Genomic DNA, 19,581 nt, shown 5'->3' on the forward strand with positions numbered 1-19,581 from the left:
GGAATTTGTAGTCTTCTCCATACCCCCCAACCCCAGCTTTTTCTCTTCTCTGATTAATTAGTTCTATTATTGAAAGACTTAACAGTTATTTTTTTTAAGTATTCATGTGTTCAAGATAAGCTGTCCTCTTTTGGAGGGGCAGAAGTGGGGAAGGGTGGGAAGATTTACCGGTTGTATTTAAAGAATATAATTTTGATTTAAAGAGTATCATTTGAGCTGCTTATTGCAAAGAGCTTTTTTTTAAACTGTGGCTCTTATTGGAAACGTAATAAATAAGTAAGTAAGTAAGTAAATAAATAAATAAATAAAACTTAATTAATAAATAAGAGTTTTATTTTTTTTTAACTGCAATGTAGTGAGCCAGTTTTTTTTTCAAGTATGTTGAATTGGCTTGGGTTGGAGGTTAATGAATCCCTTGGGATTTTGGGGACATCTGGGTTTATGATCTTACAGTCATATCTAGTGGTGGTGGCAACCTTTAGGAGGGAGTGGAATTTGACAGCTGAGGGGCCGAGGTTATCTTCAGGATATTGATGCTCTTAGGTTTTGCCTGTTCATTTTGAAAGGCAATATACTGTGGTCAGAAAAAAAAAGCTTGATGATATTATGAGGTTCAGGGGACAAGGATATATGTGAAAGAGGGAGAAGGAGGGGGAAGAAGAGGGAGGAGGAGGGAGAAAGTTATTATATGAGGTTCTCTAATTGTCATATTTATTTCTTTGAATACTTAGACTTTTGTTGGATTTTGGATGGGCTTATCGGTAGATAAGAGAAAAATCACTTTATCAAACTTCGACCGTATTTCTAGTCATATTTTTATTGGAGCATCACTTTTATTTAACCAAATCTTTTTTTTTTTTTTTTTTTTAACTAGGCAATCTTCATGATTCCTACCAACCCTCCTCCCACATTTCGAAAGCCAGAACTGTGGTCAGATAACTTCATGGATTTTGTGAAGCAGTGTCTTGTAAAGAGCCCTGAGCAGAGAGCCACAGCCACTCAACTCCTACAGGTATGAATCACCCTGGGATGCTGCCTCTCTCTGTTTCATTTCCATGCCAACCAAAAGATGCTGTTAACCACCTACACAGGGATGGTAAAATGTATAAGACATTCTCTGCCTCTTGGGAGGTTTGAATCTTAACTGAATAGGAAAGACATAGAAAAGAATGTTAAATCACTGAACAAGACAATAATGCAAGAAAATGCAGGGCTCTATGAGATTAGAGAACAGAAATTTACATTTAGTGAGCACCTGCTGTGTGCTGGATGCTTTTCATGTGTCGTATCATTTAATCAGCATGTAGACCCTGTGAGGGATGGGTATTATTTCATTTTTATAAGTGAGAAAATGGGGACTGGGAGAGGTTAACTCATTTTGAGATACTGCTGGTAAACAGCAGGGCCGAGATTAGAACCTAGGTCTTTTGATTTCAGAGCAGGAACGCCGTCAATCCTATTCAGTTCTGACAAAGAACTAAGATTAATGGTAGGTGCTGTTGTAGCTCAGGGCGGGAGGAGGCCACTTCAGACTGGAGATGCTAGGAATGCTTTCCTGGAGAAGGTGTGACCTCTGTGCCTGGGCCTTGCAGGATGGTGGGCTTTGGCAGGCAGTATGCTTAGTGGTTAGGAGCTGGGGTTTTGGAGTCAGACTGCTCAGATTTGAATCCTGGCTCCCATTTACAAGCTTGATGACCTTAGGCAAGTAACATAACCTCTCTGTTACTATAGTTTTCTTATTTATAAAATGGAGATAAAATACCTACCTCATCTGTTGTGAAGATTAAGAGATATGTATAATTTTGAACAATGCTTTACACGTATTAAATTATGGATTTGACAAATATTTGCTGTTATTGGGCTAGGCAAATGGTTTTCAACCATTTCAGACCCAGTGCCCCCTTTTTATAACACACACACACACATACACACACACATCTTTTAACACTCTCATTACTCTTCTAGAAGGAAACTCATAGATAATAAAATCTATGCCCATAATTTAAAAGGAATCAGTATAATATCTGTGATCTAATGGAAAAATAAAAAGACAATTTATAATAAAATAACATATCAGACAACATAGAAATACTCCAGCTTTACTCAACTTATAGACACAATGAAGTAGTTAGACACCTGTACCTAGCGTTATGAATTTAGATTTAAGAGCAGTAAGAAGAACAGAAACCATTCCATTCATGAAATAGGAAAACGAATAGGTGAACAGTTGCCTAAAACTAAATGTTATGTCATAACAGACCAGACTTACTTGCATATGATGAGGAGGGAAATGACCTTAAAGATTTTTCCAAGTGGAGAGAACAAGGAAATATGATATTCTTATAAACAGATCTTATTTCTAAGTGTAATGAGAAATTCTTTTCCTTCCTGGACGGGGAACTGATGAAGTTTTATGGAAGAGATTTCTCTTTTTTGCGATCCCACCACATATTGAGGCATCCTTTCAGTCTCTGTAGTACTTACAAAGACTTTGGAGCCCCTGCCTTTTGGTGGGTGCAGGAGAGAATGGGTTGCAAAGAGAAACACTAGGGACAATATCAGAATAAATTTGGAAAACAACAGGCACCCTCCCCCCCGAAAGAATTTCCATATGTGACTTTTATAGCATAGGTTTCTTGAGTCACAAACATAAACAACAAAAATGTAAGATGGTATTAATATTAAAAACTTTAAGCCATTTTTATAAATGAAATTCAGCAATATCCCTATGTTCCCAGTGCAACTTTGCTGATTAAATAGTATTTGGGCCTACATCTGTCACATATTTGTGATCAGTTTTAGTATTTCTGCAGTAACTCCACTTTTGCACTAAAATCCTTTTTACCTAATTATGTAGTTGGAAATTCTATAGAACGTTGAATAGAAAGAATAGAAAGAGTGAGTAAATCATTCAGTGATTCCTAAACAGTGTCTTTATTCCATGTAAGCCTGCACTCCAAAATCACCTCCCAAATTATTACACTTTTTGCTTCTCTTGAAAAAAATTTCAGTATTATTTATTAAAGTGTATGTGTAGACTGAGACATTTGGAAAATGTGCAGAATGTGCCACAGTTCACGTGCCTGGAGCGTTCTCCACCGGCAGGACTGTAGTGTCCCAGCGTCCCCTCCCATGCTGTTCCTGTTCTTCAAACACTGTAACAACCATAAGCTCCCAACCTTACAAAACTTCTCTAGGGAGTGATCCCACCCTGTTGAGAATCTGTAGATTTGGCAGAGAGAAATGGAGGAGACGTTCTCGCCAGGCTGAAAAAGATGGGCAGAGCTCGAAAGTGCATCTGTTCAGTTATAAAGTGAGTGTGGTTTAGCTGTTGTCCGAAGCGCAAAGAGAAAGATTAGATTCACTGATTTCAACCAATGTTATCAAGTTCCTCCTGTGTGCCAGGCACTATTTGGGCAGTCGCGCCATATAAACTATCCCTAGTGTTTGCTACTTTCTTGTTTAAGCACCCATTTGTCAAGAGTGCCAAAGGAGTGTCGATACTGCGGGACTTAATTAATGAAGCCATGGACGTGAAACTGAAACGCCAGGAAGCCCAGCAGCGGGAGGTGGACCAGGATGATGAAGAAAACTCAGTGAGTGGCCAGCCTGGCTTTGGGCTCAGGCATTAATGCTTGTTATTTCAGGATTGCAATCCAGGCAGGACGAGTAGATGTTGGTCATCCTGGAGCTGGAGAATCTTCTTGTGTGACCAAGACCTGTCCTGGACCAAGGCTTGCAGGAGGCTTGGTGCAGTTGTACTTGCTCTTCTCGCAGTGCTTCCTAAGACACTCTGAAGTTTTATTTTGCCCCTGTATCTTTTATTCAATTTAAATTTTTATTCAGGAAAGAGAATCTTCAGGTCTGAGACTTGGTTTTTCCAATGGCCTTTTTGGAGAATCTAGAATTTATACTAAATACATAGATTTTACACTTACAGATGTCCTCACAACCCTGAGATTCCAAGGATGTCTTTTCAATTCCTTAGATCCATGTTGCAAAGTCTATTAAGAAAGAGAAAGGAGGAGAGGGAGAGGGTCCTTTGAGGTTAGATATGCTACTCTCACATGGGTAATTTTATAATATTCTTTGGTTAAATAAGAGTCTCAGTTCTACAAGGTGGGTCTAGGGCCTGAGTAAGTGTCAGATCCAGAGATATTTGCATCAAGATGAGTAATAGTTATTCAGAAAACTCAAAATCTTTTAATCAAATTAGCCCCTATTTGAGATTTTGTCCTTTTACAGGAGGAGGATGAAATGGATTCTGGCACGATGGTTCGAGCAGCAGGTGATGAGATGGGCACTGTCCGAGTAGCCAGCACCATGAGTGATGGAGCCAATACTATGATTGAGCACGATGACACATTGCCATCACAGCTGGGCACCATGGTGATCAATGCAGAGGATGAGGAAGAGGAAGGGACTATGAAAAGTAAGGCTCTGATTAAATATAGTAACTTCTCAGACAGACCATGCACATTCCAAAGAAAACAGGTTCACCTGGTCCACACCGGCTCGGTCTCGAGGTGCTCTTCTGTTGCTACAGCCAGAGAGGCAGGCGCTGGAGGGTTGTGGTGAGAGCAGGGCTCAGGGAGCGGGAAGGCTCGCGTGTGGCATCAGAGGCAAGAAAGCAGCAGCGATGAGCATGGACTCACTTTCAAACCTGAATGGCCAATCCCTGAGCGAACGTTGTCATTTTTTCATTCTTTTCCTTGATCTGTGGAAGGCAAGCACATACATTGTTTTGATGCATAATTCAAAGTGTACTGAAATTCTCAGCTATTGACCGTACATATCTTGAGTCTATTTTTATGCTACTCTGTGTGTCTAACCCAGGTTTACCAATACTCAGTCAATCTATTAGGGATGACTGAACAAACTTAAAGTCCTAGCAAATCCCTTCTAGTTTAAACCCATCTCTGCTGCTTTTCTTATCTTGCTGATCCATTTTTGTCTGTGACTGAGTGAGGCCTGACACCTGTGTTGAGCTCCTGTCTGTCACAGAGCGCCATTCTCTCCTCCCCTTTCCCTTCCTCTTACTCTGCATCACAGACCAGCTCACAGAGGAGAGGAGATAGTACAAAATGGTAATCATTGAGTTGTGTAAGTACAGTTTAGCCTAAATTTTGTATAAGTTTAAAGCATCAAGTCTCTGATTGTTTCATCATCTTTTTTTTCCCTTCCTTTTTTAAAATTTAAAGTTCTTCCTTTAAACCAGGGATTGGCAAACTGTGGTCCACAGCCCAAATCTGGCTCACCACCTGGTTTGGGCAGTAAAGTTTTGTTGGAACACAGCCATCTCCATTCATTTACATATTGTCTAAGACTGCTTTTGTTCTGCAGAGGCAGAGCTGAGAAGTTGTGACTGAAACCATGTGGCTCCCAAAGCCAGGAATTTTTGCCATCTGGTCCTTTATAGGCAGAAAGAGTTCTCCAATCCCTGCGCCAGACCCTCTGCTTTGTGATTGATTAATTTAATACATTTTTCTTCAGCACTTATTGTATCCCCGGTACCTGGTAGATGCTGAGAATTCAGCAGGGAATGAAGACACAGTCCTCGCTCTGAAGAAACTCATTGTCTAGTGTGGGGAGCAGACCATTAATTACACTTTCATGCGTGAAATAAGTTCCAAAGTAGAGATAATCTAGGGTATTGTCAAAGCAGAGTGGGAGAGTATTTAATTTAGACTGGGGATTACTGAAAAATTCCTGGAGGAAAAAGGCAGGAAGGTTGCAGTGAGTGGGTGGGTGGAGATGTTCCAGCAGAGGGAGCAGTGCTCACAAATTCCTAGAGGCAGGAGGAAGGTGATGAGTCCAGAGAAACTGCAGCTGGTTTACAGTGGCTGGAATAGGCTGTTCTAGGGCTATGCTATGGTTCTTAGCCCCCTCTAATTTTCACCTTTCAGGTCTGTGTATTCATAATCAAGCCATGTTTTTGAAGGAGGAAGGTTTTCTTTTTCTTTTGTTTTTTGGGGGGGGCCAAGGCTCATTATCTGTGTTTAGTTTTTCTTTCTTTTTCTTTTGTTTAAGTAGCCGGTATGATTTGTTAGGAAGGTTTGTTTTGCAGTAATGAGCTGCTGATCTCTAGTTCTTTTCATTGACTCTGAGTGCCATATATTCTACTTGTTTTAAAGGCTTTAATAATGCAGATGATTATAATCACTGTGTAATATATCTAGGCTGATCCACTAACATGTGTTGTGCATGCACGTGTTATGGAAAATCTGCCTTTTTTTAAAGAATTAATTTTGTTCCAAATGTAATTTTCGTATTTCAAGTGCTAATTAATTCAGTGGATTGTTTGTTCAGTTTCTGAGCTTGGATGGTTTTAGCATGTCTAATGAGAAACATGCATCATTTATTATAGTCATGATGAAAAAAAAATTTTAAAGCCTCAGTAATCACAGCTAAATGACATGAAATATACTCAGTTCATGGACAATCTGCTACAGGTCTTATAATTCAGTTTTTAGGTCACAGATTTGACAGCTTTGCCCCTCATTTTGAGATCTTTACCCCTTGTTATTTTAGGAATTTAAACTTTTCATTATGGAAAATCAAAACATATACACAATTGCATAGAATAATATCATAACCTCAATGGACCTATCACCTGGTTTCAAAATCTATTAATTTACTGTCCATCATATTTCATGCCCCCAAAAGAAAATAGCTGAATTAACTTAAAGCAAATATCAGATATCATATCATTTCTTCAGAATTGATTTTTAAACATTTAAAGGAGACTATTTAACTAAGCCTGGCTCAGATACTATCTGTTGTGTTGGATAATTCACTTTCCTTGTATGGGCCTCAGTGCCCTAATCAGTAAAATTAAAAAGTTATTAAGCTTATATATTTTTCTTGTTCTTTACAGCTCTGATAGTCCACACATTTATAAAAATCATATAACTAAATCATATAACAGAAGTTAAATTTGTGAAAATAAGTAGATTTTCATCTAGTGCCTTCTTTGAACTGTGAAATGTTTAATCCTTGAAAATTAAAATTATAACTGTTAACCTTTATAAACTTAATAAGACATATATACCACTGTAATCATTTGCATTAGTTTTGTAGAGTGTAATTTTAGTTTCTAACTTTAAAGAAACTTTCACATGAAAATAGGAAGGCTTTTGCATTCATAATGTATGTTTAGGGTGTCTAGGTTAGAAACTTTTCTGAACTATTTGATATATTTTTTGACAACTGACTATATATATAGATTTTTTAGAAATTTATTTCTTAGAAAAGTTAGACATTTGTCTCTATCATTTACTGTGTTAAAAATTATTATACCAACAGTATTATAGCAATATTAATGCAATATTAAAAAGAAAGAAATTCACCCCCTCATTCCAACAAAGAACTACTGTTCTTAATCATATGCCCATAAAGTTTATATACAGTAACAATTTGTTGAGATACTCTGTTTTCCGATTATTTTTCACTTATAAGCATATGCATTTTTCATGTTGCTGCCTAGTCTTTTGTTATACTTATGGCACTTAACAGTGTTTTTTAATCATTTACCTATTGCCAGGCATTTTGGTTGTTTCTCATTTTTCACTATTATAAATAACTCTGCCAGAAACTATCTTACGTATAAAATGTTTTCTTTTTAGTATTTCCTAGGAAAAATTTCCAGAACTTTGAATAATTTAATGTGTATGTATTGCCATATTGTCTTTCAAAAAGTTTGTACTACCAGTTTGCATCCCACTGTCTATTCCTATCTTACAAATTTTGTTTATCTCTCTGAACATTATAAATGTTTTTATTTTAAGGTATCTTTTAGATTAATCTATTATCTTGAGTTCCTGGGTCTAATTTCTGCTGTTATGTGTCAGCTATTTCTCATGCTGTTAGATTTCTTCTTTTGTTTTGTAATTTTTGTTTGTGAGCTTATCTTTAGTAGGAAGTATCTTCTTTTGAGGCCTCTTGTGTTCCTTGGTTTGTATAGGCATCCCTGTTGGGGCCTTAAGGGGTAGTTCTCTCCAGAGCAATCTTTAGATTATTTTGCATTTCCCCAGTATACTTGTGGTCTAGCTAAGGGAATTATATTTCTAGCAGTTGACTCTTTCCATCCCTTACAAGGGCAGAAGCCATTCCCAAACCATGTTCTTGAGCTTGTGGGTAGAGTCCTGGCTCCCATCTTCATGCTGGGAATTGAGTTCCAGCTCCCCTTTTATAGGTGTGTCTTGGCTCCTGTCATTATCTGTCTTTCAGACTAGTTTCTATGGTTTGGTTTTTCTCAATGGGTCAGTGCTGTGGCTTTCTTTCTTTTGCCATCTGTAGACTTTCCTGTCCTGGTTTTGAATACTACAGTGTTGTTTGTCTGTCTTGTCTTGTCTGTCTGTCTTTCTTTTCTTCTCTCTCTCTCTCTCTCTCTCTCTCTCTCTCTCTCTCTCTCTCTCTCCCTTCCTCTCCCCTCCCTCCCTCCCTCCCTCCCTCTCTCTCTTTCATCTTGAATTTGTATGTGTTTGGAGTAGGTGGGGGAGGCCTCTACTTCTGCCTTCCTCCCCCCTCCCTCCCTCCTTCCCTCTCTCTCTCTTTCATCTTGAATTTGTGTGTGTTTGGAGTAGGTGGGGGAGGCCTCTACTTCTGCAGTACATTCAGTCATCTTGAGCAGTCTACAGTGATATTTCTGTACTCTGTCTTTAAGGAAACAGGTTCAGAGAGCTATTTCCTCATGGTCACATGGCTAGGAAGTGGTAGAGCTGGGTAAGAATTCCAGATTCTATGCTCCCTTCACTCTACTGGACTCCTTTGTTTTGAAAACCTACCCTTACATTGATGTGCTATAGATCCATGGTATAAAACTTACCAAAATTCATGGTAAGACTGGCGCTGGCTTCTGATGAGATTCGAGAGATATCTTTTTTTGTTTGTTTTTTGAAACAATTATTATATATAAATTATTTATTTTTATCCTCAGGAGGATTGACATTATAACTGTTGATAATAATCATTAATGATTGGGCATTTAATATATATCAGGTACTGTGCTTAATCCTTTATAAGCATTTCATGTATTTTAATCATTGCAGCTCTGCTGTGTGATAAATATAGCCACCCACATTTTACAGCAGCAGAGACCGATTTGCTAAGAGGTTAAGTTACGTACTTATGATTCCATAGTGAGTCATGAGAGAGCCAAGACTTGATGCCAAAGTTTAATTTTAAAGCTCATGCCCTTATTTACTGTATTATACTACTTTTCAGCAGAGCCTCTTTTAAGTTGTTGAGGGGCAGGACTAAGGCTCATGTTACAGGTCATATGTTCACAAGGCTCAGCCTGCAGTAATATAACTCTCCTTGCTGGTTGTTTGCATAAGTAGCTACTCTACGTGATTCCCCAGGATTTCTAGAAGCAAGGGACAGGTGATTTCCAAAGATGGCCTGCCTCTGTTGATAGGCTAATGATGTTACTTCTGAGGGAGCATGCTTTGGTTGTGTATATCTGAACCTACAGTAAAGAAAGAATCAGATTGCAGTTGGAGGAAAGAGATTAGACGGGAGCATGTTTTGGTTGTGTGTATCTGAACCTACAGTAAAGAATCAGATTGCAGTTGGAGGAAAGAGATTAGAGTGGAGTGAGATTTGATTGCTTCATGAGACATCTCCAGAACACCTGTAAGAACCATGGAGGTAAACCATGGCCCACATTGCTTTGGAAACCCATGTCTGGATAAAATACCAGTTTGGGGATTTTGGAAGCCGCCTTCTGTGTGTCTACATAAACGGTTTTTTTGTTGTTGTTTTTTGTTTGATTTTTTGTTTGTTTTTTTACGCAGGGAAGGCAGGGAGATAAGGCTACAGAAGAACTTTGTTTGCTCCCAAGAATAGAAGGACATATTCCTCAACTGACATAAGTTCTATGCCAAGGTTAGGATCAGTATACTTCCTCTGGCCAGCAGAGGGAGCTCTGTATTAGGTTATGAGTTAAAATGGTGTTTCCATTTGTGTTCACAAATCTACTTTCTATGGTAGGCTTCTTTCTAGATCTAGATTATTTATTTATTTAAAAATCTATTTTAAGAAATCATAGCAACACCAGAGCAATGTCTTTATTTGCTTAAGTAGGAGATTAGATAGCTCATACTTGGTAAAGTTCAAAAAAGACTGGTCAGCTAAAACGTCTCAAAATAGTTTAAACTTTTCCTCCCTCTTCCCAGATGTTTTGGTAGACCTTAACTAGAATTGATGTGCTCTTTCTGCATCATAGTACCATGCATATAGTTTTGAAACTACAATCAGCTAAAATGGCCCTAAGTAATTGAATACATTTAAAAAATAAAACTTAAAATTCTTATGCAGAACTGACTTGGGGAAAGTTATTTTAAGTATCAAAATAAATATTAATAATGACAATTTATAGCTTTTGTTGCCTAACCTCTTTGGTTTTCATGTAATTTATTTCTGTGTTGACTACACAAGAGTCTAATGCTTTCTTTGGAAATAGCCTTTCCCTTTTTTTTTCTTTTTGTCTTTTCGTTACTGATTTACAGTAGCTCTTTATATGTGGATACTAATTTTTTGTCAGTTATAAGCATTGTAAATATTTTCTCCTAACTTATGACTTGTATTTTTAATTTTGCAGGTTTTTTCCTTAGAAATAGTAACTTTCATTTTTGTAAAGTCACAGTCATCTGAATTTTCTGATACAGTATACTTTTTGTGTCTTCTTTAAGATATTCTTTACTATCCTGATGTCTGAAAAATAGTCTCTTTTTTTTTTCTGAAAGTTATACAAGGCTTTCTTTAATATATCAAAAATTTGTTTTTGTTTATAATATAAGCCGTAGTCATCTAATTTGACTTTTCTATCTGTAAGACTTGCTTTCTCCTTGCATTCAGTTTTGGTTCTGTTATCTTCTCAGGCCTTCCTAGCCATCTCTCTAAAGTACATTTCCCTTTTCCCTCTTATTTTTCTTTCAACACAGATTGCTGCTTGCAATGTATATCATTATTCTTCCATATACATTTTAGCATCAGTGTATCAAATTTTGTAAAATACCACTGGGATTTTGACTGAATTGCATTGAGTACATTTTAGGCAGAATGGCCATCTTTGTGATATTCTTCCTATTCATGAACATGGTTTATCTTTTCGTCTGTTCGGATTATTTCTTCCATCCCTAGATAACTTTATAATTTTATCCACAAAGATCTTCATCTTTTTGTTAAATTTATTTTTATGGATTATTTTGTTTGTTTTAATAGGTTTTCTGGAGGCTTATTTTAATGAAGACAATCTTATTTTCTGAGAGTTACAGTCTGAGTTTTTCCTTTTGATCTTGATGCTTATATAGTTTTTGGTCTTACTAACCTCCAATACAGTGTTGACTAATAGAGGTGATAGTGGGCATTCTTGTCTTAGTCCTCACCTTAAAGAAAATTCTTTTAATGTGTTGCTATCTAGTCTGATTTTGCAGTAGGACTTGGTATAGACTCATTGTCAGGTTAAAGACACTTATCTATTTCTAATTTAAGAAATTTGATTTTTAAATTAAAATTGGTGTTAAATTTTATTATTTTTTTTAGTTGAATACTTAGCCGTTTAATTTTCCTGCTTACTAATGTGTTAACATCGTAATAGTTCCTCTAAGTTCTGTTTTAGCTGCATCCCTTAAGTTTCATACATGGTACATTGCGAATCTTTTTCCCCCAGCTTTGTGGTGCTTTGTGCTTTTTACATATCTCTTTTTTAACCCATGAATTATTCATAAGTGCTTTTTTTAAAAAAACATTTTTTTAATTGAAGAAATGATTTAAATCCCCCCCCATCTACTTCCCTCCTCCTCACTCTCCCCTCCCCTCTAGTAACCACTAGTCCATTGTCACGTCCATGAGTCTCTGTTTGTTTGTCATGTTCATTTGTTGCTTTTAGGTTTATATCCCACGTATAAGTGATATCATGTGATTTTCAACTTTTTCTGTCTGGCTTATTTCACTTAGTATAATTATTTCAAGGTCCATCCATGTTGTTGCAAATAGCAGTATTTCATCTCGCCTTATGGCTGAGTAATATTTCATTGTATATATGTAGCACAGCTTCTTTAGCCAATCGTCTATCGTAGGACACTTCGGTTGCTTCCATGTGCTGGCCACTGTGAATAATGCTGCTATGAACATTGGTGTGCAAATACCTTTTTGGATATGAATTTTCAAGTCTTTGGGGTAAATACCCAGTAGAGGGATAGCTGGATCATATGGTAGATCAATTCTTAGTTTTTTGAGGAATCTCCATACTGTTCTCCATAGTGGCTGTACCAATTTACAGTCCCACCAGCAGTGTATGAGGATTCCTATTTCTCTGCATCCTCTCCAGCATTTGTTATTACTTGTCATGTTGATTATAGCTATTCTAACAGGTGTGAGATGGTATCTCATTGTTGTTTTGATTTGCATTTCCCTAATAGCCAGCAATGTTAAGCATCTTTTCATATATTTGTTGGTTATTTGAATGTCCTCTAAAGAGAAGTGTCTGTTCAGGTCCTCTGTCCATTTTTGATTGGATTGTTTGTTTTTTTGTCGTTATTGAGTTGTATGAGTTCTTTGTATATTTTGGATATTAGGCCCTTATCAGAGGCATTGATTGAAAATATATTTTCCCATTCGGATGGGTCTCTCTTTACCTTGTTGACGGTTTCTTTTGCTGAGCAAAAGCTTTTTAGTTTAATGTAGTCCCATTCATTTATTTTAGCTTTTACTTCCTTTGCTTTTGAGGTCAAATTCATAAAATCCTCTTTAAGTCCAAGGTCCTTGAGTTTAGTTCCTATGTTTTCTTCTATGCATTTTATTTTTCAGGTCTTATAGTCAGTTCCTTAATCCATTTTGAGTTAATTTTGGTGTATGGTGATAGACAACAGTCTAGTTTCATCAGAAGTGCTTTTTTAAAACGAAATGTATGAATTTTAAAAACTGCTTTTTTTAATTTTCTATTTTAGAGAATTGTAGTTAAAGAACATGGTGTATGTAATAACAGTTCCTCGGTATTTTCTTGAGGTATTTGTGTCCTAGCATGTCAGTAATATTGTTTGTGATATTGATATTTTGTAATATCAAGGCTCACAAGTGTGATGATAGACAAGTTTTTATAGCTAGTTTGCTGGATTGATTGCAGGATAAATAAATGTAGTAAAATGTTAACATCTGAGGTATCTGGGTAAAGGGTGGTCATTGTAACATTGCATGTTTTTTGTGCATTTGGAATTGTGTCACTATAACACATCAAACCATTTTTAATTCATGATTTTCAAAGGCTAATTTGGGATGATTCATAAATTGAAAGCATTTCACTTAAGAATTTCCTGCTAAAATGATATCTTGAGGTTGTTGGCTTTTACTGACTGATTTGGGTATTCTGTCATTAATATTGCTAAAAATATGTGTTCAGAAAATCAAGCATATCACAGAGGTTTAGGAAACTGTTAGTTATTAATATATGTTATTCAAAGTGATATATTGGGCACTGAATACTATTAGTGCTGTGAAAATATGGACATTTTGTAGCTATTATCTTCCGTGCATTTTATATTAAATTATATGTGGAGTTTTTTGGTATGTCTTAATATGCAGAAAAATGGTTTCTCCATTCTCAACAAGTATCTTTTTTTAATTGAAGAGAATGCCTTTTATTTTTTACTTGATCATCATCAAATGAGGAGTTAATATTTAGGAGCTAAAATGAGAACTTCAACTTCTATACCAAAAGTATGGAAAGAATTCAAGCTTTCAAAACATTAAAAATATTTTGGTAAATTAAGTATATGTTATTGTACTTTAATAATACTTTAAATACAAAGTATATTTGAAAGAAAAAAAGATTTCTTTTTTCCCCCAGAGTCATTAATAACAACAAAAAAAATCGTAGTATAACTGAGATACCCTGATTTGCATAAATTTGTAGTTTAGCAGTTAAATGCTTTTGCCTCAGATGAGGAAATGACAGCCAAAGATGGCCACCTGAAATAATCTGTACCCCATCTACTAAAGATTTGACATGGAGCCATTCTCCCTCCCAAGGCACATGGGCTGTGATGCCACCACTTTCTTGTCTTTGTGGTGTTCCCAAGAGACACATAGCAGCCATCTCTAGGCTTATAAGGCCAAGAGGAAGCAGAATTTAGATTACTGAACTGAAAGGTTGCTTCCACCGACTCAAGCCTTGCAGATTAGACTCAGTGCACTAAAAGGGAGCAAGTGCATTGGTTTCTCTTTAAAACTTACACTCCATTCATGAATTTCCAGTTTTTTTCTAGAGCAATAGCCACATTAATCTCTTTGAAATAGAATTTTAAAGTGTAGTGGCATAAGGAAGTTAGGGCAACTCAGAAGCATGTTTTAGGTAAATGACCGTGATGGTATTATGTGGCAAAACATGTATTTATAGTTCACTGGAAAGTTATAAGTCTCGTGAAGACACCTGTTGTTGCTGTCAGTTTCCTCATGTTAAAACCAAAGTCCAGGCTCTCGTTGAAATGATTTTACTTCACCATCATCCATCAGATACTAATTTCAGAGCTTCATAAGACGGAAATTCTTGACTCACGGCCTGTGTTCTTTCCACCTGCAGTTGTTTGAAGGGGATCGTTATAACATTGCCTCCCTTGTGTGTTATGTATCTCATTCTCTCTGACTCAGATGATAGCATTTGCAAGGACTGTAGACAGGACATAATGTACTGCAGGTATTTTAACACTTCTTTTACCACAGTAGCCTTACTGTCCAATCTCTGATCCCTAGGATGTTCAAAACTATCACCAGAGAATGTTAAGTGTTCATGAATCCTTGCCCCTTACCATTAGCATCACACGAGAGTTTCAGATAGCATTAGTATAGTTATACATACTAAAGCTAAAACTTAAAACATTTAATTTTGTTAGACTCATATCTCTGAGAAAGAAAAAGGAGTAGTAGAAAGAACAGTAATTTTTGGAATGAGAGTCTTTGGTTTGAAACTTGACTCGGAGTCTCATAGACTGAGTCAGCTTGTTGTTTCCTCTAAAGCCTCAATTTCTGAGTCTGAAAAAAATGGGGTATAAAAGTTCCTACATTGTAAGGTTGTTAAGATGATACAAGATAATGTATATAAAATACTCAGCACATAAATACTTAAAAATAGTAGGTAGTATAATATATGAGTCTTTTAATGTATGGCAGTGGCATTTTTGTTGGACCTAGAATTTTCTTGAACCAGAGCTACTATTCTGCATCCTGATTCCTTTTCTCTTGCTAGTTAGGCTTTCGGTTTTTACTCATGGTGTTAATAGTGTTTGTAAGTGTCACTTCTGTGCCTAAATACTGGCATGAAAATGGTTGATCTAAAGGAAGGTCACTTGTCAGTTTCAGTAATGTTTTTTAAAATGTGCTGAGGAGAGAGGGAGGAGATTGTGTGTGTGTTTCAAATTCCTTGGAAATAAGATGGTAGATGTTTTGAGAATCTGTTAAATAGCTCAAAATCTAAGATGGTAGGTTTTTTAAAAAGGCAGACTTTGGATCCACATGAGCCTTCCTTTGTAGAGTCTCAAGCTCTTATCTTAATACTGTGGAATGTATTACTGACTGGAATTTTTTTCAGCCCTGAAAGATAATCGCTGGTTCACTGGGCATTTATCAGAACCTCCCTCCTGGGTGAGATTTACAATAGAAGAGCAGATATCTCGGTCCTTAGGCTTTTCTCACAGTTGCTCAAATAATTCAAATCATTATGCCAGAGCGGAGACTAGATCCTAATTGTTTGTGCAGCTTTTCTAATTGTGTCCAGATGTTGGGCCCACTTTTATCTTTGGAAGCTATTAACATTCTTGATTCTTTCGGGATGAGCCAAAAAGCACAGACGCTTGGTGCCTGAAAATTCATTCAAAACACCCTGCCAGACCACATGTTAGGCTATGAAAGAACCAGATCTCAGTGTAACTCAGTGAAAGGCTCAAGACTTGTATTTTTGGGGAGATATGGTGCTCGCTCCATCATAGTTCAGATGGTAAAAAGAGAGCCAAGAGTAGCCATAGTTCAGATGGTAAAAAGAGAGCCAAGAGAGGGCAATAGTATGATATCCAGTCAACATCCAGTTCAGCCAAACTAAATATTCAATTTTTAATGAAGAGCAAAGGAAAGTGAGACCCAAAAGATATACTTTGGCTCTTATGCCTAAGAGGCAGATAAATCAGTTTCGATCATTTAGGGGAAATATTTTTCTCTGGTGCTCTAAGCTCATTTGACCTGCTCACTCGTGTTCAGCAAGAAAATGGAGATGCATTTTGATAAATTTAAATGGATCTATAAAGAGAAAGTAGATGATTCTCTTAAGTGCTTATGTGCTAAAAAGAAAAAAAAAAGTATCACTTGGAATCAGTACTTGTTAAAAATAATTATTTAATACCAGCCAAGAAGTATTAGGTAGTCACTATGTGTTAGTAATGTGTAGTGTACAAAAACCATCTGAGACATTTATTGTTGACTAGGAATTTATAGGTTAAAAGGGGAAGACGACAGTGGTTATTACCATTGTCTAATATTTATGGAGTGTTTACTGTAACTGTTTTTTCTAATTCTTTATATGTAAGGAGCATCACCTGGATGCTTCAGACGAACTTAATTAAGGCTATGGGACCTCTACATATGAAGGTGACATAATACTAGGCCAAATGCTGGGTAAGTAGTATAGAAAAGTATTAAAGGATTTATAAGAAGGAAAGCAAAAACTTAGACGTGTAAGAAGACTTGGTGAGGATTTTCCAAGCAGGTGCAATGTCAGAAAAGTAGAAAAAAAAAATTGAATATTTAGTTTGGCTGAACTGGATGTTGACTGGATATTAGAGAACCTTGAATGCCAAAGTAATGAGTTTGAATTTGATTCTTTTGGTCATAGTGTAGTATAAAGACAGATCAGAGAAGTAAAATACCAGAGTATTTTTTAGGAGAGTCAGTTGGATGATTCATAGTTTGAAAAGACCAGAAAAGGTGAGACCAGTTAGAAATTTGGTGGAATAGCAAAGGTATGGATCATTCTCACTGTAAGCCTTTTGTTTCTTTTTAGATGTGCTGCCTTTATTTTTCTAGTTAGTAACTCTTTGAAGACAACTAGACTTGAAGAATTAGAGCACCAGTGCCCAGAAGTCAAGTCAGTTTACATAGAGGCAATTACCAAAGCTGGTTAACTGGAAGGGTTATTTCATCTGGGCTCCAGGGAATCTTATAACTTACGATTCCAGTAATTCTTGGTAGTTTCAAAAACCATTCAAAGGAGTATTCATGGCCACACACACAACTTGAATAATAACTTATGTAATTAAATGAGTTAATACATGTAGGTGCCCAGTAATAAAAACAAAACCCAAAACCACATATGTATAATAAATGTTAGATTGAAAAGCAAAACAAGCAACTCTATGATAAGACATATTATTCCAAGGAAGAAAAAAGGTTTTTTTTCTTGCAAATATTCATGTGTAAAACTGAGAAGAAAATGTAGGCTCTCTAGTTTAAATAGATTTAATTACTATTAAGGCAGAAAAGAATTATTATAGAAATTAAGAAAAGAGTAGGTTGACCATTGTGTTTTACTTAGTGACAGTCTTTAAAATGAATGTTTAAAATAGAAGGACATAAAGTTTAATGTCTAGTAGATGGTCATTCCAAAGGAAGACGTGGCCTTTGGTCAGGCTCCTTCCCAGTTACGGCTCCCTGAGCATCGTGTTACAGCACGTGCAAACCCAGAAACAGAAGTAAGTAGGAGAGGAAAAAGGTCCTGCTGTTTCGGTTTTTTTTTTTTTTTTTTGAGTTATTGGTGTTTAATTTACATACCATATCAGTCACTCATTTAAAGTGCGCAGTTCGTGGTTTTTAGTTTTACAGAGATGTGCAGCCATCACCATAATCTAGTTTTTAAAAATTTGTAATTTTCTTTTTAATTTATAACTTTCAAATTGAGATATAATTCCCATATCATAAAATGCACCATCTTAAGACTGTGGTTTTTTAGCGTATCAGCAAGGTTGTGCAACCATAACCACTGTCGAATTCCAGACATTTTCATCACCCCCAAAAGAAACCACAATCCTGTTAGCAGTCACTTCTCATTCGCTCTTCCCCCTCTCCCCAGGCAACTAGTAATCTGCTTTCTGTCTCTTCGGATTTGCTTCTTTGGGGCATTTTATGTCAATGGAATCATACAAAATGTGGCCTTTGTGTTTGGCTTCTTTCACTAAGTTTAAATGTTTTCAAGGTTTATCCATTTTGTAGCATATATCAATACATCATTCCTTTTTATGGCTGAATAATATTCCATTGTATGGCTAGACCCTATTTTGTTTACCATCTAATTTTAGAACATTTTGATCACCCCCAAAAGAAACTCTATCCATTAGCAGTCACTCACCATCCCACCCACTCACCCCAACACCCCCAGCCTTAGGCAACCATAATCTACTTTCTGTCTCCACAGATTTGTTTATTCTGAACATTTCATATAAATAGAGTCATAGCATATGTGGTCTTTCGTGACTAGTTTCTTTCATTTAGTGTAATGTTTTTGAGGTTCATCCATGTACCACGTATCAGTATTTCATCAACGAATAATATTCCACTGTGTAGATGTACCACATTTTACATATCCATTCGTTGGTCGATAGGCATTTGGGTCTTTCTGCTTTTATATAGCATTTTTCAAAGAAAAATAAACATAGGCTACAGTTGCTTATGAATTCACCCCTTTTTGGGCTTAGACAGAGCATCCATTTAGCTTGCCAGATGCTGCTTACAAAGAAAAATGGGCCAGTTTTAGTATAGGAATTCCTGCATTTTCTGCATCAGATAAAAGAATCAGAGCAAGACCTGGCTGTTTTCAAAGTTTGACTTTTCTGCTCAGTCTGTTCTCCCTACGGCTTCAGGTTTCTGGTATTGTCATTCAACTGAACGTCTTCATTTCTTCTGTTGAAAAAATACCCGAGCTCACATTGGAACAAAAAGCCCACCAGCCAGCTGAAGCCCCGGGGACTACACTGCCTTTAATCAGCCTGGAATGATTCTCTTAAGCTTTCAGTACTGACAGGCTGTTGTCTAGCACACGTGATCCTCTGGCTCAAAAGTGCTGAAAGAAAAGTTCAAAGATAAGGTTACTGGGAAAATTCCATTCCCCTGCTCTTTCTGCACCCAACTTGATGGCAGTTCTGACATGTCAAGAATTTTCATTTTGATTTTAGAAAACTTGCAACATGAGATGCCTCTAACCAGACTTAAAACCTAATGATGAGGGTTCATATTCTATGCGTGGTGGTAACTAGCTATGAAATCTCAGGCAAATTTCTCTGCTATAAGGTAAAAATGATAATATGTACTTCCAAAGATTTGAGGATTAAGTGAAATAGTACATTGTCTCTCAGTTGGTAGGTGCCTAATAAGTGCAAGTTCTCTTCCTTCCTCCTTTACATGGTGGTCATGAAGTTTGGATGAGAACATCATGTGAAAGCACCTAGTAAAAAGCCACATTCAATACTTAGAAGGTATTCAATAAATGTCAGGTGAATTTGAACTTGAGTTCCCAAAGAATGGAGCTCTTTTTTATAGATAAAG

At 36.6% G+C, this 19,581-nt stretch overlaps 1 protein-coding gene across 2 annotated transcripts in view; it reads left to right on the plus strand.

The window, feature by feature from the left end:
- STK4 (serine/threonine kinase 4) overlaps positions 1-19,581 on the plus strand; it is an 84,411-nt gene that overhangs the window by 18,765 nt on the left and 46,065 nt on the right. For both annotated transcript variants that reach the window (XM_006921845.3, XM_025039775.1), the window contains 3 exons: positions 875-1,012; positions 3,468-3,596; positions 4,246-4,432. In XM_006921845.3, coding sequence (XP_006921907.1) covers positions 875-1,012; positions 3,468-3,596; positions 4,246-4,432 — 454 coding nt within the window. The remainder of the gene's footprint in view (positions 1-874; positions 1,013-3,467; positions 3,597-4,245; positions 4,433-19,581) is intronic.

This window comes from Pteropus alecto, unplaced genomic scaffold (genome assembly GCF_000325575.1).
Source record: "Pteropus alecto unplaced genomic scaffold, ASM32557v1 scaffold45, whole genome shotgun sequence".
Lineage (NCBI taxonomy): Eukaryota > Metazoa > Chordata > Mammalia > Chiroptera > Pteropodidae > Pteropus > Pteropus alecto.